At 42.3% G+C, this 27,825-nt stretch overlaps 1 protein-coding gene across 1 annotated transcript in view; it reads right to left on the bottom strand.

The window, feature by feature from the left end:
* LOC115074517 overlaps positions 1-15,814 on the bottom strand; it is a 49,899-nt gene extending 34,085 nt beyond the window's left edge. Inside the window, exons 1-4 of the mRNA XM_029574041.1 lie at positions 15,698-15,814; positions 14,471-14,527; positions 4,607-4,681; positions 328-410 (exon numbers count right to left, since the gene is read on the bottom strand). Of these exons, the coding sequence (XP_029429901.1) occupies positions 328-410; positions 4,607-4,681; positions 14,471-14,527; positions 15,698-15,778 (296 nt within the window). The 5' untranslated portion in view covers positions 15,779-15,814. The remainder of the gene's footprint in view (positions 1-327; positions 411-4,606; positions 4,682-14,470; positions 14,528-15,697) is intronic.
* Between the last annotated feature and the right edge of the window lie 12,011 nt (positions 15,815-27,825).

Below are 27,825 nucleotides of genomic sequence, written 5' to 3'. Positions count from 1 at the left end.
GGTCAGTCAGCTGGAATTTTCAAATCCCACTATTTGTCCAGCTAAGTCCAAACTTATCTGGAAAAATGGCGCTGAATATTGACCTTAGAATATTTACAGGCCTGTTATTGTGACTGCTTCCTAGTACTGACTGCTTCCTGTAGCTTGCCTTCTGATCTAATGCTGGTCTGCTGGAGGGCTGCCATTGAGGCTACATTGCTCAATTCTCTGCAGGTCATTGCTGCATGTCCACCCTAGTGGAGGAGCGAGTGTCTACTGCAACCACCATCACTGTTTTATTCTGCCCTCCTCCCAATTTGTTTCCTCCCCAGGAAGACAGGTTCTTACCTCGGCAATGAGTTTTCATGGTGTCTGACCTCAGGAACAACATCGTAGTGTATGACTGGGCTGGCACTGGTGGTGGTGCGTTGCTACAAGAATAAGGAAGTTTAAGTCTAGATCTCTTCTCAGAGATCAAAATTACTCAGCCCTCTTGAGTACCTCCTATCCTGATGAAGATATCATAATAAAAATAATTAGGTCTCTGGGTTGCATGTGCCTCTGACTTCTAGATTACATATGCATAGGTTGATAGAACTTGACATGTACAGTGACTAACTATAATGGGCAAAATCTACACTGAATTTTATAATAAATAAATACTGCAAACAATAATGATCTGAACATTCTGGAATGCATGCACACAACCATGACACAAAAGATCTCCATTATACACAACAATGTTACAGTACAACATGACAAACACATTAATTGTTCTCTACTTCCCTCTTCATTACAATCATAAAAGCATAGTATTAGGTAATTTAAGGTTTGTTCTGGTATATTTAATGTCAAGCAGCTATGCTGGAAGAGTCAGTCAACTTAGTGAATTACTCAAAGAGATTTACCCGAGGAAAACATACTTTGATCTGGTGGTACATTGCGATGTCGGATTATAATGCATTACACTATATTATAGGAACAATTTCAAGTACTATTGAGTAAAAGCTTGTCCCAGCCTCAAACATATCCTATGCTTCCTTATATCTTTCCAAAGCAAGATAAGGGACCCCTATGCCATGCCAGAAGAAAATCCTACCCCCGATATATGCCCTTCAAACGAATTCTGAGTCACCCATACACCATCTCCCCTTCAAATCATCAAAGTGGGGTTTTCATCACAACAGACATGACTATGCTATCACTAGGAAAAATGTGATTTTGCCACCCCCTCTACTGAAAAAATGTCAGGCAAATCATGCATATACTTTGTTTATATTCATAGTTTCAATGCTGAATTCTTTATTGTGTTCTTTGTTAATATTTGGCTCATTCTTAGCAGATTTATTCATCACTCAGATATATTAAATGCTCTCGTTGGTTTTTGGAGATTCTAGTAACTCTTTACACTGACATTCCTTGCAATTATTTCAGCACCTTATTTCTTTCTGTAACTGTAATTTTGGGTCCCTCCCACCTGAGCTAGGAGCCCAGGTGCACATTTTACTCCCTCTGGTTAGGCCTGCCCTTCGCCTATTTTAGCTTCAGATTTGTATCCTCTGCACTCCCCCATTCCATCCTACTCTTAGAGGCATATCTAATGCTTCCCACACCCCACTACAGACTAATGTCCACGCTCTCGTTTTGGACTTCTTATTTTAATGGTATTATTATTGCATACCTTTCGCTTGTTGTCTATAATTGTATTTTATTGATTACCTAATATTTGATTTGTATGTATCTGGAATGAGCAACCAGTAAACAGGTTACAAAAGTATTAGATGCCTCAGCTGCTCATACATGTCCCACACCTGCTCCACTAGGGATGTGCAGAGTAAAAAAACATTTTGGTTTGTTCATTCACTTCATGGGGACCTCAGTTTGTTTCTTTAGTTTCAAAATGAAAAAAATATTTGTTTATTCATTTGATTCATGTCTTCTTTTGCCATTAAAATTAATGAGAGAAACATTGCAACATATTTTGGGCTCCAGAATAGGGGTTTTCTCATCAAATCTCATGACATTTGTGGGAAGACATCATCAGAAGGGGAGAAAAAAAACTCCAAGATTGCTAGACCGTGGCAAAGAGGAAACAAATGTGGCATGAAAAGCCTAAGGCTCCAGAAAGGGGCAAAGGGGAACCAGCAGTGGCAGGAGTTCTCCAAGGTACTGCCAGAGGAACAAAGAAGTAAGAGGGGGTAGAATGCCCCAATCCTCCAAAAGAGAGCGCCAACAACAGTGACATGAACTCTTGAAGGCAGCACGAGAGGTAAAGTGGCATCAGCATCCTAAGGCACTATCTATGAAGGTGGAATGAAGCAGAAAAGGTGGCAGGGCAAAGCAGCACAAAAAGTGGCATCAACACACTAAAGCAAAATTAGAGGTGCAAAGCAACCTCCCAGAGCGGTAGGAACACCTCAAGGTGTAAGAACTGGGGTATGGGAGTAAGGTAGAGTGTCAGAAAAAACTCCAAGGTGCAAAGACTGAATATGACATCAAGCCAGAGTTTCAGATGCAGATAGACCCCCCCCCCCCCCCCCCCCCCCCCCCCCCAACCCCCAAGGTATTGCAGAAACGCAGAGTTGCCTGACAGATATGTCTTTCTGTTGTAGTACTTGCCACTTGTCAGATTTAGTACAAGACAGTGAACTGTCATACGTATCATTTTCAACTTCTATTACAATCTCTGCTTAAGCTTGATCTTGATACTGGGTGAAATTATGGGTTTCTTGTGAAAATTGCTCTCCAAATGAAACTTTAGTCACACTTACAACATGTAATTGGTTTCTCATCAGCCTGGTTTTCCTGGTAAATTGTGAAGTTTGCTTTATTAAGAAACCTTTTCCCATTCTCTGTAGCTGAAAACAGGCTCTTCCATTAATTGATTTTCTGGTTTTGCATGAGTTCTCTCTTCTTTTCTGATACTTTTATCACATTCAGAACATGAAAATTCTTTCTCTTCTGTATGTTTTCTGCTCTGCCGGTATTTCTTTATTTCTCACTGAGGGTTTTTTTTTTTTTTGACAAACCATTCTAGTATAATCAATAAAGAGTCAGGGTGGAAGAACCAGCTTGGGATTGTAGAGGATTATAGGAAAAGGAAGAACCATTAAATGGGTGGAGTATGGCAAAGAACCATGTATATTTTTTTTTAATTTTTCACATTTTTGTCTGGGGAAAAACTAAGTATAACCAAACAACTAGCAAGAGAAAACAACACAGATGCACCAAAACTCCCATTATTGCTTGCCTCGCCTTCCATTTTGGATTTGAAAAAGTCTCTTTTCAATTTAGGTGAGGGACTCCCTGTCTTAGTGCCTCATCTGCTAACAACATTTTTCCCTTACCCTCTGCCTTTCCCTTACATGATCAAACTTGTAACTACCTACTGGAGATCTGGATAATAACAGAATTGTATTCTTTATCAGTTGTACTGTAACTGGCTCTGTATGTGTTTGTGTGGAGAACTACACACACAAAGACAACACAGTGTCATGCTGCATACTAGTACACAGCTGAGAATGCTCTGTTCACAGGCTGCACAAAACAAACACTGGTTGGTGTGCTGCTTGCTGTAGTCTCTCTGTACACTACAGTGCTCACCTCACTAGACTGCACTAGTGCTATAGTGCCCACCCAGAGAGAAAAAAAACCCACTCTGTATTGGTATTACTTGTCCGCTGCAACTCTCCTCACTCTCTCCCACCCACACCCATATCCTGCCTCCACCCTCCCCAGGGAAGAAAAAAATCAGCAATAAAGTACCACTATTGGAAGCTTGACACCGCTTTCTTTTCTCAATGGGTGAGACCAGTGCAGCAGTACTAGCAACAGACAGCCAAAAAAGATTTTTTTTTTAAGTTGAAGTACAAGTGAAGTTTCAAGTTTTTAATGCTCTGTGAGATCAGAGATCAATATACAGCCTCCTTCCAGAACAAAGTCTCAGAAGAAATGCGCAGCACTCCTTGCACATGCTCAGATTTCAGAATCAGCATCACTGCATCCAGAAAGCAGCAATAAGCTGAAATATCAGAATGAAGTATTTTTCTGTGTTGTTTCTAGGTCTCCTTGCTAGTCTCAGGCCTGTATTTAGGCATGACATCATAGGCATTATGTAACTGCCTAGGGCAATGGATTTTGAAGGCACAAAATATCCAGGCCAAAAAGAAGCCGCCTTCCCCTTGCTTTAGGGTTATATGCTGGCAGAGCTTCAAAGGGGTGTCGCCATGGTCCTCTGACTATGGGTACTGCAATCTTAAATCTAGCCCTGCCCATTCTATGGACAAGGCTGTAAGGTCACACATGACTCACAAGGAATGGCTGATTACTGTGCCTACTTACATCTGTCTTCCCATTTACTTTTATGGCCCATAGACTTCAATGGCCAATAGAAATGAATGGCGGATGAAATGAATGAAACAAACAGGCTATGTTTCATTTGTGAGGATGGCCCTCATTCATTTTGGGGACCCCCATGAATGAAACAAATGGAACAAATTTGTTTCTGATGTCACATTTGTTTTAAACAAATACACATCCCTATGTTCCATCTCTGTCCAGCCTGTAGACTCATGTTGTGCACTGCTCTCTCTACCCTCTCAGGTATTTTCCTGACCCATTGACATACCTGGTTTACTGTTGTCCCTTTCCCACTCCTGTTTCCCAGTTTCCTCTTCAATGAATGAGCAGTCTCATTTTCCAGCTGAAACATAAAAACACTGTTAATTTATTTGCTTGTTTATAAAGCTTAGTGTGAGGATTTTATCCAGATGTGACTGGTAGAGATGAGACTGGCACATTTGTACTTTAGTTGGGTTTATTTTAAAAGATATATCACATTTAGATTGCTGGCCCTTTAGGAGGCTCTCATAACCATTTGCAGATTGCAGGCATGGACTATTTTCAGGTAGTACACAAACTCTACTGAAAAATAGTCCTTAGCTTTGGGTCGAGATCTTTTTTTTTTAACAAAATAAAAGTCCCAAAACAATTTTTACACACACACATAAAAACAGTTCTTACCCTGATATTAGGGTTAATAGGAAAGTTTGGTGCCTTGCTTTATCAATAGGGCTTTTCTGTGACCAGGCCATACCAAGCCAGCAACTTTTAGAGATTTTAGAAAAAAAGTAGCCCCATCATTCTACTCATCGTTGTTCCTGCATGCATCCTTTCCTCTTCAAGCCTGCAGTTCATGGGAAGTTTCCACGTTTTTCTCCTTTTTAAAGCAGCTGACTTTGGCTGTGTTACCCTTAAGGTGCAACTAATCCCAGCAGTGGGAAGGGAGCAGGATGAATGACAGGATACTTTTAGTTTCTCTCTCTCTCTGTCTTCCATGATTACATTGGATGCAACAACATAGAGCCCAAAATGTATTGTCAGAGGTCCCCAAACTTTTCAAGCGGTGGGCCACTTAGCAGATTTCAAATTGCCAGGAGGGCCAGAGGGGGTCCCTTTGGAGTTTGCTGAGCAGGGGAGGCACATGTCTGCTGCTTTGGATGCTTGGAAACCGAGGGGGCAGAGTTCCTGGGAGTGTTCTAAATCGAGTGCCAATATTAATATTTTTACATTTCTTAGAAGATGACAATCCTGCCCCCCCCCCCCCCCAGAACTCTGCTGTCAGGCTTCCCTTTTTCCTGCATCTCATTCACACTCCTCCCTTCACTTTCACCACTTCCCCTCCCTTCCCACTCATTCACTCCCCTCTCATTCCTCTTCTTCCCTCTTTTCCCTTCCCTTTCACCGCCCCCTTCACTTTATTCACACCACTCCTCCTTTTCCCTTCTCTTTCTCACCCCTCCTTTCATTTCACTCTCACCCCTCCACTCACCTCTTTTCACCACCTCCTTCCCCTTCCCTCTTGACACCGCTCTTCCCTTCATTCACTCCTCTCATTCACTCCTTTCCCCCTCCCTTCTTACTCACCCCTTCCACTCATCGTTCTCTCTCCTGACATTCACTCTCCCACTTTTCACTTCACTCCTTTCCCCTCCCTTCACTCTCTCTCCTCCTTTCCCTCTTTTCTTCCCTCCCATTCATCCCCTCCCCCTCACTTTACTTCTCTCCTCTCACCCCCTTCCCTTACTCACCCCCCCTGGTGCACTTCAGAAGCGAGGCCTGGCCTCTTCTCTGGCTGGCAGGGCAGGGCTTTCCTACCAGTGGTTTTCTTTTGGTGCCAGGGACCAGGCTGCTCCTTCTCCCGCTGACAGATCCTGGCCTCCCTGCCAACGGTTTTCTTCGGCGCTAGGGATCAGGTTGCTGCTTCTTCCAAGACGGGGCCAGGCCTCCCCACCGGCAGCTTTCTTCAGCGCCAGAGTAGGGCTTAGCCTCTCTGCCAGCAGCTTTAGGCCACAGAAGGGGTTTTTTTTATGCATATCTCAGCAGGCTCAATCCGGCCATGCCATGAAAGAGCAGGGCAGGCCAATGTTAGGTTCCATAGTAGGAGCTACCACCCAAGAAAGAGATCTAGACCTCATAGTGGATAACACATTGAAATCGTCGGTTCAGTGTGCTGCGGCAGTCAAAAAATCAAACAGAATGTTGGGAATTATTAGAAAGGGAATGGTGAATAAAACGGAAAATGTCATAATGCCTCTGTATCGCTCCATGGTGAGACCGCACCTTGAATACTGTGTACAATTCTGGTCGCCACATCTCAAAAAAGATATAATTGCGATAGAAAAGGTACAGAGAAGGGCAACCAAAATGATAAAGGGAATGGAACAGCTCCCCTATGAGGAAAGACTAAAGAGGTTAGGGCTGTTCAGCTTAGAGAAGAGACGGCTGAGGGGGGATATGATAGAGGTGTTTAAAATCATGAGAGGTCTAGAACAGGTAGATGTGAATCTGTTATTTACTCTTTCAGATAATAGAAAGACTAGGGGGCACTCCATGAAGTTAGCAAGTAGCACATTTAAAACTAATCGGAGAAATTTCTGTTCACTCACTCAAAGCACAATTAAACTCTAGAATTTGTTGCCAGAGGACATGGTTAGTGCAGTTAGTGTAGCTGTGTTTAAAAAAGGATTGGATAAGTTCTTGGAGGAGAAGTCCATTACCTGCTTTAATTAAGTTGACTTAGAAAATAACCACCGCTATTACTAGCAACAGTAACATGGAATAGACTTAGTTTTTGAGTACTTGCCAGGTTCTTATGGCCTGGATTGGCCACTGTTGTAAACAGGATGCTGGGCTTGATGGACCCTTGGTCTGACCCAGTATAGCATGTTCTTATGTTCTTATAGTTCGGGAACCCTGTCTCATGATTTCTTGAGGGAGGGGGGGGGGGGACGACTCACTCCCTCCCCAGAAATCATAACAGTGTGAGGGGGAGGAGAAGTTCTCCCCCACCCTCAAGAAATCTTGATACAGTGTGGGGGAGGGAGAGGCCATATCCTCTCCCCTCTTAGGAATCAGAGAGTGGGGGGAAACCCCTGTCCAGCTTCCCTTCTCCCCTTGGTTTCCCGTGTCATCTCTCCACTCACCACAGGGTCCCATTCTCTTCCAGGTCCAGTTGCACTGCAGTGATAATTTCAGCTGCACTGAGCATGGAGCTCCTGCGCCATCACGAACACACTTACGGGGGCCTCGCCACGCTCCTTCCCCAGCTACAGCGTGTGCTTCCTGTTACCAGGGCCACTGTGCTCGGGGTGGAGGGCAGCGGGGGCCTGGGAGCACACATGTACTGGTGCAAGAGCCCCAGGCTCAGTTTAATCAAAACCGCCACTATCCAGAACCAGGAAGAAAATGAGAGTGTCAGCAGCTCTTCACGGCGATAGCAGTGGCAACTCTCGGGTGGCGGTGCCTAGCAGAATTTGGTGCTGGAGGCAGTTGCCTCCTTTGCCTATTCCTAAACCCAGGCCTGTATCCAAGGCTTTAATTGCCTGAACATTCAGAAAGGGAAACAATTGCCAAAGAAAATAATTTGCATGTAAAAACCTATGCCCAAGTGTAAAACATTGATAAGGCAGGTTAAGAGTGAATTTGAAATGAAGTTGGCCTTAGAGGCAAAAACTCATAATAAAATCTTTTTAAAACATATCTGAAGCTGGGGAACATTTGTCCCTCTTGGACCTTAATTAAAGGTGGGTTTTTCTGTCTTAACTATTTGGTGGATGTATGTATATGAATGTATGCAGAGTGTTTGTGTGATGTGTGGCTCTGATTATAGGTGGTGGGTGTAGTTTTTAACTGATAATTGTATTTTTTGAAAATAAGTTCTACAAGAATATTTAAAATAGATGTGAGATATCTCAAAAAAATCTTTTTATTTATTATATATCTTTTATTGTTTGTACATTACATTTCCCTGTTTGGGATGCTATATTTTTTATTATGAACTTTTCCTCCAGGAACTTGTCCAAACCTTTTTTAAACTCAGCTACTCTAACAGCTTTCACCATGTCCTCTGGCAATGAATTCCAGGGCTTAATTATACTTTGAGTAAAAAAAATATTTTCCCTTGTTAGTTTAAAATATACAAGTTAGTAATTTCATTGAGTGTTCACTAATCTTTATACTTTTTGAAAGAGTATTCAAAAAACTTTTTTTTTATGTATTTATATATGAATATAAAATTGTCCTCTGTCCTCAGGGCTGTTTGTGAAAGATAGTAAAGAGTCTATTTTTTACATACTCTGAGGACAGAGGACAATTTTATATTCATATATAAATACATAAAACAGAAGTTTTTGAATTAAAAAGATTTTTTGGAAGGTGAATGATTATAAGACCGGTTGGTTTCTTTTGAAGTTACACAATGTCAGGCTTGCTGACCCCTTCTATCAAGGCTAGACTTAAACATATTTTTTGGTTTCCACTTTTTGTGTTGAGATTTCAATTACCCCAATATTGACTGGGTAAATGTAATATCAGGACATGCTAGAGACAAAAGTTCTTGGACGGAATAAACAACTGCTTCATGGAGCAATTGGTTCAGGAATCAATGAGAGAGGGAGCTATTTTAGATTTAGTTCTTAGTGGAAAGCAGGATTTTGTGAAAGAGGTAACGATGTTGGGGCCACTTGTCAATAGTGATCATAACATGATCAAATTTGAATTAATGACTGGAGGGGGGGACAATAAGTAAATCTACAGCTCTAACACTAAAGTTTCAAAAAGGAAACTTTGATAAAATGGGGAAAATAGTTATAAAAAAAACTGAAAGGTGCAGCTGTAAAGGTTGAAAGTGTACAACAGGCATGGACATTCTTTAAAAATACAATCTTAGAAGTGCAGTCCAGATGTATTCCACACATTAAGATAGGTGGAAGGGAAGCAAAACAATTAACAGCATGGTTAAAAGGTGAGGTGAAAGAGGCTATTTTAGCCAAAAAAAATCCTTCAAAAATTGGAAGGATCCATCTGAAGAAAATAGGAAAAAGCATAAGCATTGTCAAGTTAAGTGTAAAACATTGATAAGGCAGGTTAAGAGTGAATTTGAAATGAAGTTGGCCGTAGAGGCAAAAACTCATAATAAAATCTTTTAAAAACATATCTGAAGCAAGAAAACTGTGAGGGAGTTGGTTGGACTGTTAGATGACCAAGACTTTAAAGGGGCTCTTGGGGAAAATAAGGCCATTACAGAAAGATTAAATAAATTCTTTGCTTCTGTGTTTACTAATGAGGATGTTTGGGAGATACCAGTTCCGGAGATGGTTTTCAAGGGTGAGGAGTCAGATGAACTGAACCAAATCACTGTGAACCTGTAAGATGTAGTAGGCCAGACTGACAAACTAAAGAGTAGAAAATCACCTGAATTGGTTGGTATGCACCCCAGGGTTCTGAAGGAACTAAAAAATGAAATTTCAGATCTATTATAAATTTGTAACCTATCATCATCCATTGTACCTGAAGACTGGAGGGTGGCCAATGTAACCTCAATATTTAAAAAGGGTTCCAGGGGCAAACATGGAAACTAGATCAGTGAGCCTGACTTCAGTGCCGGGAAAAATAGTGGAAACAATTCTAAAGAACAAAATCACAGAGCATATAGAAAAACATGGTTTAATGGAACACAGTCAGCATGGATTTATCCAAGGGAAGTCTTGCCTCACAAATCTGTTTCTTTTTTTGAAGGGGTTAATAAACATATGGATAAAGGTGAACCAGTAGATATAGTATATTTAGATTTTCAGAGGGCGTTTGACAAAGTCCCTCATGAGAGGCTTCTAAGAAAACTAAAAAGTCATGGGATAGGAGATGATGTCCTTTCGTGGATTACAAGCTGGTTAAAAGACAGGAAACAGAGAGTAGGATTAACTGGTCAATTTTCTCAGTGGAGAAGGGTAAATAGTGGAGTGCCTGAGGGAACTGTACTGGGACCAGTGCTTTTCAATCTATACTAATAAACGAAGCTTGACCGACGTGCCGCAAATGCGCAGTAGAGACCAGCTCTACCGCGCATGTGCGGGCGAGCACGTCGGTCTGAGCCAGCGTCAGAAAAAAAGAAAAAACAATGGCGGCGTCCAGTGGCAGCGGCAGCGGCGGCGGCGTTGGGTGGCGGCGTCCGGTGGTAGCGGCGGGAGGCAGCGGCGGCGGCGGCATTGGGTGGCGGCGGCGGCGTCCGGTGGTAGCGGCGGCGGCGGGTGGCAGCGGCATGGCGGCGTCCAGCGGCGGCGGCGTTGGGTGGCGGTGGCGTCCGGTGGCGGCGGGTGGCAGCGGCGGCGGCGGCAGCGAGGGAGGAGAGAGAGAAGGAGGGACTGACAGAGAGAGGGAGGGACTGAGTGAGAGGGGAGGAGAGAGAGGGAGTGGGACTGAGTGAGAGGGAGAGAGGGAGTGGGACTGAGTGAGTGGGAGGGAGGGAGGGGGGACTGAGTGAGGGGGGAGGGAGATAGAGAGGGAGTGGGACTGAGGGAGGGAGTGGGACATAGAGGGAGAGGGGGGGAGAGGGGGGAGGGAGATAGAGAGAGGGGGAGGGAGTGGGACAGGGGGGGGGAGTGGGACAGAGGGAGGGAGTGGGGACTGAGGGAGAGGGAGGGAGTGGGACAGAGGGAAGGAGTGGGACTGAGGGAGAGGGAGGGAGTGGGACAGAGTGAGAGGGAGGGAGGGAGTGGGACTGAGGGAGAGTGAGAGGGAGGGAGGGAGTGGGACTGAGGGAGAGGGGGAGGGAGTGGGACTGAGGGAGAGTGAGAGGGAGGGAGAGAGGGGGGGAGGGAGGGAGATGAGTGGGAGGGAGGGACTGAGTGAGAGGAGAGGGAGGAGTGGGTGGGAGGTAGGGGTGGAGGGGAGAGAGAATGAGGGGGAGGTGAGAGACAGAGGGATGTAGCCCTTTTAACGGCGGTTGGCAGCGAGGGAGGAGAGAGAGAGGGAGGGACTGACAGAGAGAGTGAGGGACTGAGTGAGAGGGGAGGAGAGAGAGGGAGTGGGACTGAGTGAGAGGGAGAGGGAGTGAGTGGGAGGGAGGGAGTGGGATGGAAGGAGAGGGGGGGACTGAGTGAGGGGGGGGGAGATAGAGGGAGAGGGGGGAGGGAGTGGGACAGGGAAGGAGTGGGACTGAGGGAGAGGGGGGAGGGAGAGAGAGGGAGGGAGTGGGACAGAGGGAAGGAGTGGGACTGAGGGAGAGGGGGAGGGAGTGGGACTGAGAGAAGGAGGGAGGGAGGGAGTGGGACTGAGGGAGGGAGGGAGTGGGAGGGAGAGAGGGGGGAGGGAGGGAGTGAGACTGAGTAGGAGGGAGGGACTAAGTGGGAGGAGTGGGAGGAGTGGGTGAGAGGGAGGGAGGTAGGGGGTGGAGGGGAGAGAGAATGAGGGGGAGGTGAGAGACAGAGGGATGTAGCCCGTTTTAACGGGCTTAACGGCTTGTATATTTATAAATGATCTAGAAAGGAATGCCACAAGTGAGGTAAATCAAATCTGCAAATGATACAAAATTATTCAGAGTAGTTAAATCACAAGCGGATTGTGATAAATTGCAGGAGGACCTTGCAAGACTGGAAGATTTGGCATCCAGATGGTAGATGAAATTTAATGTGGACAAGTGCAAGGTGATACATATAGGGAAAAATAACCCCTGCTGTAGTTACACAATGTTAAGTTCCATATTAGGAGCTAGCACCCAGGAAAAGTATTAGGCGTCAGTGTGAATAACACATTGAAATTGTTGGTTCAGTGTGCTGCAGCAGTCAAAAAAGCAAACAATGTTAGGAATTATTAGGAAGGGAATGGTGAATACCTCTGTATCGCTCCATGGTGAGACCGCATCTTGAGTACTGTGTACAATTCTGGTCGCCGCATCTCAAAAAAGATATAGTTGCAGTGGAGAAGGTACAAAGAAGGGCAACCAAAATGATAAAGGGGAATGGAACAGCTCCCCTATGAGGAAAGGCTAAAGAGGTTAGGGCTGTTCAGCTTGGAGAAGAGATGGCTGAGGGGGGATATGATAGAGGTCTTTAAAATCATGAGAGGTCTAGAATGGGTAAATGTGAATTGGTTACTCTTTCGGATAATAGAAGGACTGGGGGCACTCCATGAAGTAAGCAAGTAGCACATTTAAAACTAATCGCAGAAAATTCTTTTTCACTCAATATACAATTAAGCTCTGGAATTTGCTGCCAGAGGATGTGGTTAGTGTAGTTAGTGTAGCCGGGTTTAAAAAAGGTTTGGACTAAGTTCTTGGAGAAGTCCATTAATTGCTATTAATCAAGATGACTTAGGGAATAGCCACTGATATTACTGGCATCAGTAGCATAGGATCTACTTAGTGTTTGGGAACTTGCCAGGTACTTGTACCCTGGATTGGCCACTGTTGGAAACAGGATGCTGGGCATGATGGACCCTTGTTCTGACCCAGTTTGGTAATTTCCTATGTTCTTATGTCCTTTTCCTCCACTGCAAACTCCCAACTCTGTGCTTTCCACCTTGCTGCTTCATACACTTAGAAAAGACTTCCTGAGTTGATGCATCATACTCCCTTCTCTGGCATTCAAATCCAGTGTAAGAATTCACCTCTTTGAGACTGCTTTCAAATCTTAAACCCTGATTCTTTTGATCATAGCCTTGTTGGTTTTAATCATTTTCCTAATAAAGGAAATTCACAGTCCTGTATGTGGTCCTTCTGGCCACTAGATGGTGCACTAATCATGTAAAAGAATGGTCTCTAATCAAATTTTTCCCAGCAGTAGAAAGTCACTAGGAGTGCAGAGTTATTCTAAAGTGTGTTCTATCTTTATAATGGGGGACTTGCTAGGAAAAGTTCACTAAGAAGGCAAGGGGTGTGAGGGCTATTAAGCTGAGTAACATATTGGTCCAGACCAGTAGGGAGTAGGTATTAAGGATTTTAGGGGGGAGAGAATGTGAAGAGACTGATTCATGGGAGAGATGTAGAAGCTCCTACTGGAAGTGGTGCCACTTGTGCTGAGGAATTGGAGCCTTCCACAGGCCCTCAAGGGAAAGTGAGAAAAGTGAAGAATCTGGAGAAAGAAATCAAGGAGAAGGAACCATATTGGAGGCCTGCAGGATCAGAAAGCTGTGCTTGTATGGGGTTTCCATACAGGGCTGGGGAAGCTGCCTCTGCCTAGGGAACCAATCTAAACTTTTGTGAGCATCTGTGAATTTTTTTAAAACAACTTGTGGGTTATTCTGGGACTGTGGAGGACCTGGAAGATTAACAAAAAGAAGATTTTTGGGGGGAAAATTATGTTTTGGTGAATTAGTGAACTGTTTTCTAAATTTTAAAACTGTACTGGAGTGTAGACTGTGATTCAAATTTGAATTGTTTATCCTGCAATTTTCTGCTGTACCGAACTGTGGACTGCAAAAATGTTGTTCCTTTGCTGAATTCGATATTTTTTTGCAGGAAACTATCTTTTCTTTTTTTTTTTTTTGAGCACAAACCTGGTGTGGACATTGCATTTGTTTGGGGATCCTGGGCCCAGTTTGACCTTGCAAGTGAGCCTGCTTCCAACCCTCAGGCCTCAGAGTGATTTCTCCCACCCTGGTGGAGTGTACCCAGTAATTCTCCAGGGCTGGGAAGGTGGGATTACAAATATGTTTGTCTTGACAAGATTGTAAACTCTATGAAGAAGAGTCTATTCCTTATGCATATTTATATAGTGCTGTGTATGTCACTAGTGCTACAGAAATTCTAACTAGTGGTAGTAACAAGACTCCAAGGAAGTAGAATCAGAAGTTACATCAGAAAATGTGTCTTGACGGAAAAGGTGGTGGATTCATGGAATGGCCTCCCAAGGAGGTGATGAACACAAAAACCAGTAACGTAATTCATGAAAGCCTGGGACAAAAAAAGCAGAGGATTCCTATTTGCAAAGAAGTGAATGGCAAGTCAGAGATCAACTGAGGTTTTTGGCAGTGCATCAGAAAATAAATGGAACCAACTAGATGGGTCCTGAGCTGACTATATATTTTATGTTTCTGATGAGGGCTGTGGCCTAAGCTCTCTGATTATCTGCTCACCTTTGAACTGGGATTAATTAGGTATAAATCAATGCTGTTGGAATTCTTTAGGATCATGTACTACTGTAGTCCTTATGCTCACCTTTTTTATCCATCCGTCCAGCAGCTCCTCCAGATCTGGTTCGGTCACTTGTATTTCCTGAAGGGGATTAAATTGTGATCAGTTTTCTGATTTTCTCCAGTCTAACAGTCCTTCAGCGGTGGCTTATATCCATTTATTAGCTCAGAGCTCCTTGCACACATCATGCCATGGATACAGTTAGGTAAGATGGATACTTATGCTTTTGGAGGCTTTGACTTAGCCATGTAGAGAGTAATCGTATAACTATGGACAGGACTAAAGTCTGCATTCAACTTGTACATGCAGACTTTAGTCAGTATTTTCAAGGCAAGCAAACACATAAGATTGTTTTGAAAATGTTCAGGTAATTGGCCCTAGATTAATAAACACACACATAAAGTCACCCCTCTTCAAAGGGTGAAACTTATATGGATTAATTTACAGGTATACTCTTTAAAATCAAAAAGCAAGCATACAAGTTCACTCAGAACACCTCTCTGCAGTTTGCACGTAACTACATTATGCACATACGTTGATGATCACAGAGCCTCGGTCTATTTTGTAAGAGTCACTTACGCACCTTAAGCTGTGTTTAATGATTTTGAAAATCAACCCCATAATGTACACTTCAACGTGGGAAATCCTAAATCACCTTCCATTTAGAGAGGTCTGGGTGAAGGAAGGTAGACTCCAAAATATCTGTCTGGGAAGAAGTGATGGCCCAGATGTGGCAGGGTGTCGCAGAACTGTGTCATGCATGGGCACAAATTTAAAACCTTCAACAATCTCAGGATTCTACCACTGAGCTCATGGAGAGGTCCCTAGAGCTGAGTGAATATTTGAGACATCTATTTGAGCCTGTCCTTTGCCAAATAGGCAATATTTGCCAGTTAGTCACATAGTTGGTGAGTTTAAGTTAAGGGTACCAAATTTGTTCACAGTAATAATTTTGTTAGAGGCAGTAAGAGCATGTGTTGCTAATCATGCTAATGTGTGCCTATGGCAAGTAAATTAAAGCCAAAAGTGCAGAATGTATTGATAGTGCCATGATAGTTCATGTTACCCACAAGATGGTACAAGTCTATATGGTATAATTCTTAGTAGTTCATGGATTTATCATAATACACCTAAGCACATTCAGACAAGTTCCCTGTGCTAGTATCGGATGCTGGTTGCAGCTCTCTCTTAAACAGGCATCTGAAATTATTTCACTGCCTAACAAAAGCAAATAAAAAGACCTTTAGTGACCTCCTCAGAAAGATCAGGTGGGAAGGGATAACCGAAAAATTTCCTGGTGTAAATATAAGTGATCCAGGCTGCGCCAATCATTCTTCTGAGTACTGCTCCATGTAGCCACTTCCAGCATCTGAACTACTGAGAAGAACCCTTAGCTCCCCATGGAAACAAAATATAGAGGTATATGAGCACATTATTACATCGCCAGATCCTGATTGGTCAAATGATGTCAATGATGCAATAATCAGAAAAACATCTGCTCTCTACTGATAAGATTAGTTAGACAGATTGATAATGCAGTAGTCATAGGCCTGGTGTATGAAGCAGGATTCTTATCTATACCTGATTGCACATCTCAAATATGAAAAGAGAGGATACCTGATTTCACCTATAGTGTAGTGTAGTGAATGTAATCTGTAGTTAATCTGGTCACTAAACTTCAGATTTTTTATTCAGTCCATTGGCCTGTAACTGAAGGGTAAATTCTCCTCCAAGGACAATATTAATATTGTGGCATACAGGAGATTTTCTTAAAATTCCATTTCCATGTTTTACTTTTTTAAAACTTATTTTACAGGTGATTGTCGGTATAATTCTGGTTGCCTACGCTGGTGCAGCATACTGCAACCTCCTCAGAAGGACTGCTTTTCAGGATATTTCCAAGGAAGGTGCATGAGATGCATTGGCAGACTTTGGGGGCACTTTTCAATAGCCTGAGTTGTGTGCAACTATTTTAGTCCCCACACATTGCACCAGTTTTTCAAAAGGAAATAAACTTGAAAATGAGCATTGTGCAAAGTGCGTGTGTTATTAACCGCCAGCTTTGCATCTGCTCTGTGTGCAAGTGGCTGAATGAGGGCAAAACAGCATACGGACCTCTGACAATTCCATGGGCATGTGCTGTTATCCTCCTCTGGCATAAAGATGGGCTACAGGAATGCCTCCTTTTAATGTGGCTAAGAGTGTGCACACCATGGCAGCCAGTCTTGAAGCATAATTTAAGCATGAAGGCTAGAATAGTTCCAATCTGAAACGGTTTTGCTTTTTTTTTTTTTAAGCCTTTAGAAAATGTATATTTTTAAATGACTAAGACTGGAATCTTCCCATTTAAAAGGGAAGCTGACTAAGGTTGTCTTTCTGTTCCATATCTCCCACATGAATAATCATACAACTGATAGTTTGAAGAAAGACACTTGCTTTATTGCCTGAAAGCATAAAACAAGAGAAGCTGTACGGTGTGGGTGGCTGTCCCTTGGGAGGACAGAACCTGAAGGAAGGGTGTCATTTCGCCTTCTGATAGGAATGTGGTTTTCTTATATAACAGTTGGGAGCATCACTTTCACTTTTAGTAAATGTGAAAAATGCTGCAATTCTGAAAGCAAGGTGCTTCTGTGAGAGTGTAATGTGTATGTGAGACAGGGAGGGCGCTTCTGTATGTGTATGGTGTATATGTGAGACAGGGAGGGCGCTTCTGTATGTGTGTGGTGTATATGTGAGTCAGGGAGGGTGCTTGTGTGTGTCAATGTGTGTGTGCGAGAGAGATGGAGCATGTTTTTGGCTGGCTTGTGGCTGTGAGAGAGGGCATGCATGTGATTGAGCCTGTTTGTAAGTGAGATAGAACATGTGTGTGATTGAGAGCTTGTGTGTAAGTGAAATAGAGAGAGCATATGTGTGATTGAAAGCCTGTGTGTACTTCACGCATATCCAGCATAGCACTTCATGCATATCCAGCATAGCTCTCTGCTTCAACGGCAGGGGAGAAAGTCTGATACTTCACTTTCAATGCATATTCAGCATAGCTCTCTGCTTCAACGGAAGGGGGGATGAAGAAAAGTGGATCTATATACAGACAACAACCAACAAGGACTGAATTACATAGTCTGGGTAAACAAATAAGCATGGGTCTAGCTTGCTAATTGCGGCGGTTACTACCCCTAACTAATTAAGCTAGATATTTCACTTAGATACAGTTCCAACACTGCTCTCTACATTAATGGTGGGGGTGGAAGGGAAATAGAACCAAAAGGTTACTAAGAGCCAAGAGTAACAGATAAGTATGAGGAGAAAAAAAGTGCAAAACTTGCTGGGCAGACTGGATGGGCCGTTTGGTCTTCTTCTGCCATCATTTCTATGTTTCTATGTAAGAGAGAGCGAGAGCATTGTGTGATTGAGAGAGACTGGCCAGAAAGGTGACGTGTGTATGTGTGAGAGAGACTGATCAGAGAGATGACTGGTATGCGTATGCTTGTGTGTGTGAGGGAGAGAGAGAGAGAGAGACTGGTTGGGGAGATGATTGGTGTGTGAGAGACAGAAACTGGTCCTGCGGGTGTGACTGGTGTTTGTGTGTGAGAGAGAGAAGAGACTAGTTGTGGTCCCTAAGGAAGAGGACTGTGAGGACAGCTTCAGCAGCTACTGCTGCTTCTGGTATGGCCTGCAAGGGAAAGGCATAGGAGAACTGCTGGAGAGGGTAAGTAAAGGTGGCTTTTTAAGTTCATTTTTTTTGATTGACTACCATTTTAATTATTGGGTAGTATGTGATGTGTCTGCTGTTTGAAATATTTTATTGGTATTTGGTAAAGCTTTCAAAATTTGCACAAGTCTTTAATTATTGGATATTCTATTCATAAGCTGTTTTGAAATTATTTTATTTGTATGATTTTATAATTATGATTAATGATTTATATATCTTGATTTTATTGATTTGTTTCACGAGGAATGGCAAAATTTTTGTTTTTCCATTGTTACACTGTATAGAGTCTGGCGTGATGCGTTTTACAGTTCAGTTTTTGTCTGCACATTTCTATTTATACTTTTTGTGGCTTTATTCTGTATTTGATGAGGGTCTGTCTCTGCTCTGTGTGTGTGACCATGATGAGAGATTCTGCTAGCATGTAGTGTCTGTATAGGGATCTATAGCAATCGGGTTTGTTTTGTTTCCTCAGTAGGTATTGTAATTGGTATTCTAGGACCCAGTGCAATATTTACCCTTGCTTTTTCACAGGTAGGGTTATTGTTGTTTGAGTCCTTGGTGTTATTACTGTTTTGTTGCGATGGGATTGCAGTATAGATTTTGAGTGTCTTTTTTTGCGGGGTTTTGTGTTAGTTCACAATGTGCCTGGCAGTGGAAGGCGCTGTGAGGTGACACCAGAATTTGAAAATATCTTTTAGTATGATGAGCTGTAAGGGAAACATCCAAGCTCCATTGTTTGGGGGAATTTCAGTGGATGCACAGAGTTGCAGAACTGGAGGTGCAGGATTTATTTTGACATTCTGTCCCTTCCTATATATTCCAGACTTCACTCTCATAATCATATAGAATTAGTTGAATGAGGCTATCAAATAATTTTATAGTGTGAAACTGGCCAGCTTTTTAAAATTACACAGAAGACCCTTTGGACTTTTTTATTAACACTTTTTTTTATAATCAATTTTAAAGCAGGATCCATGCTATAGAGGTGGGTGTGATGAAGAAATGTCATTTTGGCTCCCCCCCCCCCCCAATTCTTCTGTCTAGAGACACCACAGATTTTCTGTGACCTTAAGCATTAGTACAAGACTGGGGGGATGCTGGAGAGGCACACAAATGCATTGGCCCCTGGGCGCCAGAGACCCTTGGTGCGCCACTGGGTGCGAGGCATATGGGGCCGCAAGCGGTGGCAAAGAGGAGTGGAGATTTGGCGGCCGCGAGCAGTGCCCAACCTGCTCATGACCCAGAAAACCACACAGTCAGCGGGCGTGATTGAGAATGAGGTAGGAGTCGGAGCCGAGACCGGGGGGTGGCGGTGCGACCCGGGGGGGGGGGAGGGCGCAAGGGAGAAGGCTCACCGAGGGCGTCAAATCCCCTTGCACTAGCCCTGCCCTGACCCCTGTCCTCCCCCTTCCCCAGCATTTCAAATCACCAAAAGGGCCAGATTCCACGAAGGGTGCTCCCCACATGCTCTCTCACTGATTTGATCTGCCTTTTGTGGGGGGTGGGGGGGGCACCATTTCAATCTCATCCCTCATTTCAGTCAGCAAGTTTTCTTGAGCAACCCTTGATTCAGAAGAATGTTAAACATATCTTCATCTTTCTACTAAGATTTGCAGGAACAGAGATTTAATTTATGGAGCTGTTTTGGTAAATTCAATCCATGAACTCTCAGTTTAGATAATTATCTAATTAGATAATGGCTGGTCTTGCACAACAGTACAACTCGCTGAGGCAGCCAGATGTTCTTGAAAATTATGGGCCTGAAATTTCAAATGTAAAATAAATAAAAAACATAACTATAAGGGCTGGGTACTAAAGTGTTTTTGTGTGCAATTTTGGGAATTTTATGCGCTATTTTTTCAACACATGCAACTCCATTGGCTTCCCATCTCCTCCTGCATCAGATACAAAACCCTCACCATTATTCACAACTCCCTGCACAACCACAATCACTCCTGGCTTGAGGATGCTCTTTGATTCTGCTCCTCCAATCGTCCTATTAGAACAGAGCTTTCAGGAACCCTCTACACCCCTTCCCTTAAATGTGCTCACCACACGTCCACCAGAGAAAGAGCCCTGTCCATTGCAGGCCCCTCCCTCTGGAACACTGCGCCACTTGAGCTCAGACTAGATCCATGCATTCGGAAATTCAAAACAGGGGTTAAAACATGGCTCTTTAAAATGGCCTACCCTGATCCGGACCCCACGTAGTCCCCCCCTGCTCCCTCTACTCCTTCAGAGAAAGAGCCCTTGTCATTATCTTACTCATAGCCTTCTCCTTTATTCCTTTACTTATACTCTGTTTTGTCTCCCATTTCTCTGCACCTCCTTATATACCCCCTTCCTCTGTCCTTAAAACCTACCGTTTCCCTAAAGCAACCCTTATACCCCTTTTATTTACCCCCCTCTGCTATCCTTTAAATCTTACTTTTCCCTATAGCAACCCTGCTAGTCTATATATAGTTGCTTTTCTGAATGTTTAATTTGTAATGTCATATATAGTGTCTCCTGTATGTACTAGTTAAAGATATTATTGTATATAATACTTTTTTTATTATTGTATATAATACTTTTTGGAGTGTATAATTTATATAAGGTTATCCACAGTGGATAAGGTTATACACTGTGCCTTATTGAATGTATAATTTGCAATGCTACTTATTATGTTATTCTGTTGTTTTCCCATCAGGTACTGTTCCTTTTCTCCTCTTCTTGTTTTTCCCTCTCTTCTCTCGCCCCTTCTCTCTTCCTATCTGCTCCCTCTCCCCCCACCCTGGTGTTTTGTAATTTCCTCCTTCAGTTATATTGTAAACCGGCATGATGTACCCACGAATGTCGATATATAAAAGCTAATAAATAAAATAAATAAATAAGTGCTCGTCACATGTAAATTCCATGTAGATGAGGCTATTAGTTATTTCCCCTGATGCAGAAAATTGCCGGTCACTCAACACACCCTTTCTAATGAGGCATACCGTGAGTCAAGGGCTCCTGAAAAAACAAAAATACTGCATTCGATACAAAACAGATCCTTTCACTGTAGTAAGATTCCTCAAACAAAAGGCACCATTAAGTATTCAGGAAGGTCAGAGCAGCTTGTAAGGTCTCCTTACATTTCAAGGCAACCAGGAGGAAGGATGGAGCGTTAAAGGCAGGAAGAGAGCTCATTATTGTAAACAAGAATAATCTATATAGTCTGTCTTTTTTTTTGTGGGTTTTGTTTTTTTTTAATTTAAACAATGTTGAATGGAGGGCGAGTACCTCCAAGAGATGTGCGCACAGCCACGGCTCCTGGGTGCGCTAGGGACTCACAGTTTATCCGTAGGGCGTCCTTTTTACCACATCAGCCCATTTTAATATAACATCGTGCACCCAGGAGAGGTGGCTGTGCACATGTTAGGGAAACAGGTGCCCAGTTTGGACACACGTTCTTACGTGCGTCTTATTGAATCGGCCTGAGAGAGCGTAATTATTCAAGTAGTGACCAAGGTGGGGGGGGGGGAGGGGGGTTCAGAGTCAATCAATGGTATCATTTAACTCTTGAGTATTCTTGGTGAGACTGCTGCTTTAATTGAGACACCCAAGACAACTCTTAAAATCATTTTCTTGTACCAGTTTTAAAAAAATAATGTGTTGGCAGCTGATTCTGGCGGAGAGGATTTTTTTTTTTTTTTTTATATTCTGAAGTCTTGTAACCAAGACAAATTCACTTGTTGATGGGTTATAAAGAGCAAGGGATTTCCTTTTGCAACTCAACAGAATTCTTCCAACCACCAACGGCCGTCTTTTCTTGCATGCCACTGCCCTTTCATGTGAGAGTATAATGTTACAAACCATCGATTTTGCAGGAGGTGGCCGGGGGTGGAGGGGCTGGATGATAACAGAAGGAGAAAGATTGCGAGAAAACAAATAAAGCTTTAAAACGGGGTTCTCTCCATTACAGGATTCCTTTTCCCACCAAACATCTAAGAAAAAGAAGGACCTAGAGAGCAGCCGCTCATAAAGTGATTTCCCTTATGTTCTTTCTTGTGGGTTTTGCTTAGTTGCTGCTGTCTTCTGGGGGGGGGGCAGTTAATTGCCATCTTCTGGGGGGGGGGGCAGTTAATTGCCATGCATTAGGAGCGGATTCTTCCATTTACAAAATTAAGAGCCTCATCCCTTCTACCTGAACCACAGCATGGAGGAAAGGCTTTGAAGGCACAAAAAAGAAACTGAAAAAACCCCAACTTAAAAACCCAAGACTTAAATTGAAACACATTTGAGTATAGACAGAATAATGACACTAGATTATGCTGGGGTTTGTTTTTTTTTAGCAAATATTTATTAATATCAAAATACAAAACATTTCTGAAGGAGGGTAATATTACAAGAACAATAAAATGTTACCGTTCATCAGTTCTAAGAGCCATCGACCACCTCAGGAAATGGCAAGTTTTACAAAACATTGCAAACGTGCCATCCAGCTTTTCTGTAGCTGAATGCATTTTTCTTCTCTTCTATAAACATGCAGTGGTAATAGTGACGAGTTGGAAAGTATTTAGCGGGCCCTGAAATACCAGCAAGTGAATTTTGTAAATGGGTTGATTGGAATTGAGGCAGGACTGCTGAGTTATTTACAATTTAAAGGGACATATGTTTCACTGCCAAGAAATTCAACTAGCTCCTTGAGGAGACGGACTTGGTTTATTGCTTTCAGTCACCAAAACTGTTACCTAACTGGGAACAGCCTCTCCAGGGTGCAAATAAGCTTAACTCTGCATGTGGGGTGCAGTACAGGGAACTGAGTTTGAGTCTGACCCACAGATACAGAAGAGACATGAGTTAATTTAAAAAGTGCTACCTTTGTGACATACTAGAACATATCTTTATAGTAACGCAAAACAAATCATCAGTGAAACAACTTTTAATTATCGTATGGGTGCTGTAAGCTAATATCAGATACGCCAGGGCCATGTTGAGCCAATAAGATGAAATGGATTTAGCTTCATAAAGCCACAGTGAAATCTCAAAAGGCATTAACTTGCAAATAAACATTAAGCAGTCCAGAGCCGCACGGGACAAGCTCAGCTGGGTTTCCAGCAAAAAATGAATAGGGGCTAGGCTTTTCCCATTGCTTCACTCCCAAATGCAGGAGAACCATCATGCACGCCTTGCAAACCTACTCGTTCCCGCCAAAAAATGCTGGCTTTGCACATGGTCTTACATTTCATCAAAGCACAGTAGGATGAAACCTTTTGCCCCCAAACAACAATTTGAATAGGTTCTTTTTATTCCAAAAATTGTTAAATTTAGAGGGTAGAAGTCATTCATTTCTTGAAGAACAAAGTTTAGTTTGCTTTTTAAAAGTAGTGTGTTTCAAGAAACTATTAAAAAAACAACCTTCCAAAGCTAGGTCTTCCATCCTTGTTTATTGTAACAGTCACTGAGCTCATGCCTATTCATAAATTTCAGTAGGGAGCAGCAGAAAACCCATCCCCAGATTCTCTTTTCCTAGCTGGTATTTCCAGACCCCAACAAAATGGCGGCTGAGAGGTTAAGGGTAAAATGGGATAAACAGGCTCTACAGAGTATATAATATCTATCACATAAGGCTTTGGTAAAGCACCATCATGTTTCTAATCTTTTATTTAGTTTCTCTATTTACTTCTAAACCATTCACAGAAAGAAAATGTTTATTGAAAAAATATTGTTTGTTTGTTTTTTTTTTTAATTATTTTTTTGAATATACCTGAAGTTCAAAAAACCCTACAATTAACCCTCTGGTTGCCTTTCTGAATTAATCAGACTATTTTCTTATGCTGTGTCCAGCTGAATAGAACATTTTGCTTTTATTCCCTGCAGCGGCCCATTGGCATTTCGACTCTTAACTCGGTGGCCAAGAATTGAAAGTGCACCAGCCAATGAGCAACACCACAGAAACTCAAGTGTCCAAAACTAAACTTAACACACAGAAAAAATAAAAAAAACTGTAGGTGCCAGATGGACTAATTTTTTCTTCCACTGGCTACTGTTGAAAGAGCACCATAGTGTAATGCAGTGGAGTCACTGCACTTGTATACAAGACATTCCGATAGAAATGATTCAATACAATACACACAACAAAAGGCGTCAAGTTTGCACCACAATAAAAAAAATTAAAAACAAAAGAGGAAAACCAAGTATATTTTCATTTATTCTCATCTTTAGAAAAATAAGGTCCACAGAGTCACACATTAAGAAACGTGAATTAAATTACATGGAGGTTCACGCGCAGGTCATTTGCGTTCCCTAACATGTCTAAATAAGTCTGTGTCATTAATGTTGACAGAGAAAGAAAATGAATTCATCGAAAAATGTGTCAAGGAGGTTGGAAAGCCAACCAAAGACTCAGCCCTACTGAAATCTACTCAGGCTCTTTGTAATTTATCTTGGCATATCTTCATCCTATTTCTGAAAACTGCTTTTAATTGCTTTTCCAACCATCCCCAAACTAATTAAATGTTTTTTCTTTCCCCAAATTTAATATTTCTTCTTAAAAAAAAAAAAGAAAAGGTACACAAGTTTCAAACTGGTAAAAATGCATAACAGCAGCAGTGTATAAAAGTTAAAGTCACATCATTGAAGGTTAGTTCTAGATTCTACAATGTTGTCAGCTTGAGACAAATGGGTTTTTTTTTTGGCATCGAGAGGGTTAATGTTATTGTAGAAACTGTGCTTCAAAACGCGTTTATTACTTTTTTTTTCTGTAAGTGATTCACCCATCTGAGTTCTGCCCCTCCCCTCCCTGCCTTCCCTCCAAAAAAATTATAATGGAAAGACGGGTGGCTCATTGCCCGCGTTACCAGAACTCTACATAGGAAACATACCCAAGTAATTTTATTGTCATTATAAACAATTGCTACCTACTCTGTATCAAAAACATGCTCTGCTTTCTTTTATATAGTTTGGGATAACAACGTCTGTACAAAAAAAAAAAAAAAAATCACTCTTAAAAAAATGTCTTGGGTTCCAGTGTCTGGTAACGCTTTCCTGCACCATTTTCTTTTGCAATTTAGAACGCTAGAGCCAAGGCCTAGCTAATAATCTTTGAGTGGTAATGGGAAAGCAGTGTTAAAATCAGATAATGCCATACCTTCTAAGAGGGAAGGGCTAGCAGGTGATGTATAACCCGGTCTCGTTAACGTATTTCCTAAAAGAAGATGAATGAAGTCTGCTATCGAAAGCCAAGAAAATCTGATCATGAAGAAGACAGTTCAAGTATTTTAGCACAAAATCAACAGGGTTGGAAGGGGGCTGCATGAGGTTACCCATTCCCCTTCCTCCAGGAAGTATCCCCAGTTCCTAAATCATTCCAGTCAGAGGTTATCCAGTATGGTTATAAAATCCTCCAAAGATGGAGATTCTACCCGTTCTTGGATAGTCTGTTGTAGTGCTTGACTTCCCAACCACAAAGGTAAAAGCTCTTCCTAATATCTCACATACCTGTCCCCTGCTCCAGTTTATCGCCATTGCTTCTCCTCAGTAGATGGAGAACAATTGATTTGCCATCCTCATTGTAACACACTTGGGAGGCAATTTTCAAAATAGCCTGCGTAGTTATAAAGCGCATGGGATGCTTCTAGCACACATACTCCATATGCTTTTTCAAAGAGAAACAATGCAAGTAATACCCCAGAGGAGTAAAATAGCATGCATACTTTTGAAAATGTCATGGATACATGCCACTTACACCCCCCCCCCCCCCCCCCCCCCCCAAGCTAAACACACCTCTGGAAACAACTCCTTGCAGTCTGAAACGTAGAAATGACGGCAGAAAGACCAATCGGCCCATCTAGTCTGCCCAACAAGCTCCCACACTTATTTCCCCATACTTATCTGTTTCACCAACCACCAACTTCAGGGCTCTTGTTAGTAACTGTTTGATTCAAATTTCCTGCCCTTCCCTGTCATTGATGCAGAGAGTAATGTTGAAGTTGCATCAAAGGTGAGCATAAGGCTTAATGGTTAAGGGTTGTAACGGCTGCATCAAGCAAGTTACCCCGATGCTTGTTTACCCAGATTGCACGCTAATGATGCCCACATGTCCATTTAGCTAGGTAGAGGTGGGAATTTTCAGCAAACATTCCCTGGGCAAATGGCTCTGAAAATTGTTCTCTTCAAGGGTTATTTTAAAAAAATAGTGCTCTCCCTGTGTAAATTGCCTGTTAAAACTTTGCCCACCCAATATCCAGGTAAATTTATACATGGATGGCTTGTAGACACAGTGAGCAGAGGTTTCTCCTGGAGGAACTAGGAAAGGGATTTAAATTTACACACATACTTTTCCATTCTCAAAAATATGCGCACAAATTTTCTCAAAAAAAATAAAAATTCTGCATACAAATTAGCAGGTATCATGACATTCAGGTCATTTTGGTGAGGTAATTTTGAAAGCGGACTTACACTTGTAAGTTTCACTTTCAATACTGATGGAACTTATGCAGATATTTCATTTACAATTTATGTGGGCTGTTGAAAAATTACCTCCCTATCCCCCACCATGTACATTTTCTTAGGGCAATATTAATTCCAAAGAGAGTTGGAAGCAGGAACATTTAGCAGGTATGGTGTTATCTCATCTGAACACTGATAATTCTATCTCTCCCTCCCCCCCCCCCCCCCCCACCCACCCTCTTATTCATCCCCACTGTCTTATTGCTATCATGACATTGTTACTGGTTCACGTCTGTACAGCTTTCATTATGTGTTACTCAGATTGCCAAAACAATAAGCAGGTTCGCACATTAGGGTAGTGGCATGTTAGAGGATTGCCAACAACAGGGCTGAAAATATGCCTGCACCCACCCAGAGCAGTACAGATTGGACAGTACTGTAGGTTCAGAGGTGTAAGTTTTTAGCCATAAACTGGGACTATAAAGATAACACCATTCTGAAATACCTGTCCTTTGATTGATTGATTTATAAACTGCAAGACCACCCAAGGCAGCGAACAGCAAATAACACCACCGATTTCATGAACGCGTGAGCAGTGATTTAATCTCAAAAGCGTCCCTTTGGACTTCTGCCCAACCTCCATTCGTCTGTCCGGCACACATGGCTGGAAGGCCAGTCGGCATGAATACACCTCCAGACTGCCAGATTCATAGATTTATCCCACAGGCATAATAGGATGTGATTTTCAATGTGCCGTTTTTGTTTTGTTTTTCATAAAAATACTTTTTTCTGCTATTCAGAATAAAATAGTAATAGATCACAGATAGGAAACAACTACCTTTGGACCAATAAGATAAAGAGAATATCAAGGACTTAAATCTGTTTAGCTATAAAATGACAAATATGGACTGGCAATGAGCCTTATAGTATAAAAATACTGACTACCAGAGGAAGGGTGACTAACAGTTTTATAATCAGCTTTGGGTCATATTGACTCTGAAAATCATAATGCCCTTTCAAGTGGGCCAGTAATTTAACATTATAAAACTAATATGTCCATGTATATCTGCTTCACATAACTATTCTGGCAAACAGAGGAAAGCAAAGCTTGAATGCATAACTACTGCTAATTTAAGATTCATTCTGTTTTAAAGGTATGAGATCTTCTCTGAAACAATATGTTCTGTTGCATACCTCAGTATGCATATTTCTGTAGTGAAAGCCCCATTATCTGTCTCACATGAGAAAAAGCCTCTGA

The sequence above is a fragment of the Rhinatrema bivittatum genome, chromosome 12 (assembly GCF_901001135.1).
Source record: "Rhinatrema bivittatum chromosome 12, aRhiBiv1.1, whole genome shotgun sequence".
In the NCBI taxonomy this organism is placed as follows: domain Eukaryota; kingdom Metazoa; phylum Chordata; class Amphibia; order Gymnophiona; family Rhinatrematidae; genus Rhinatrema; species Rhinatrema bivittatum.
The sequence above is the reverse complement of the archived record's forward strand: the minus strand, read 5'-3'. Positions and strand labels throughout refer to the sequence as shown.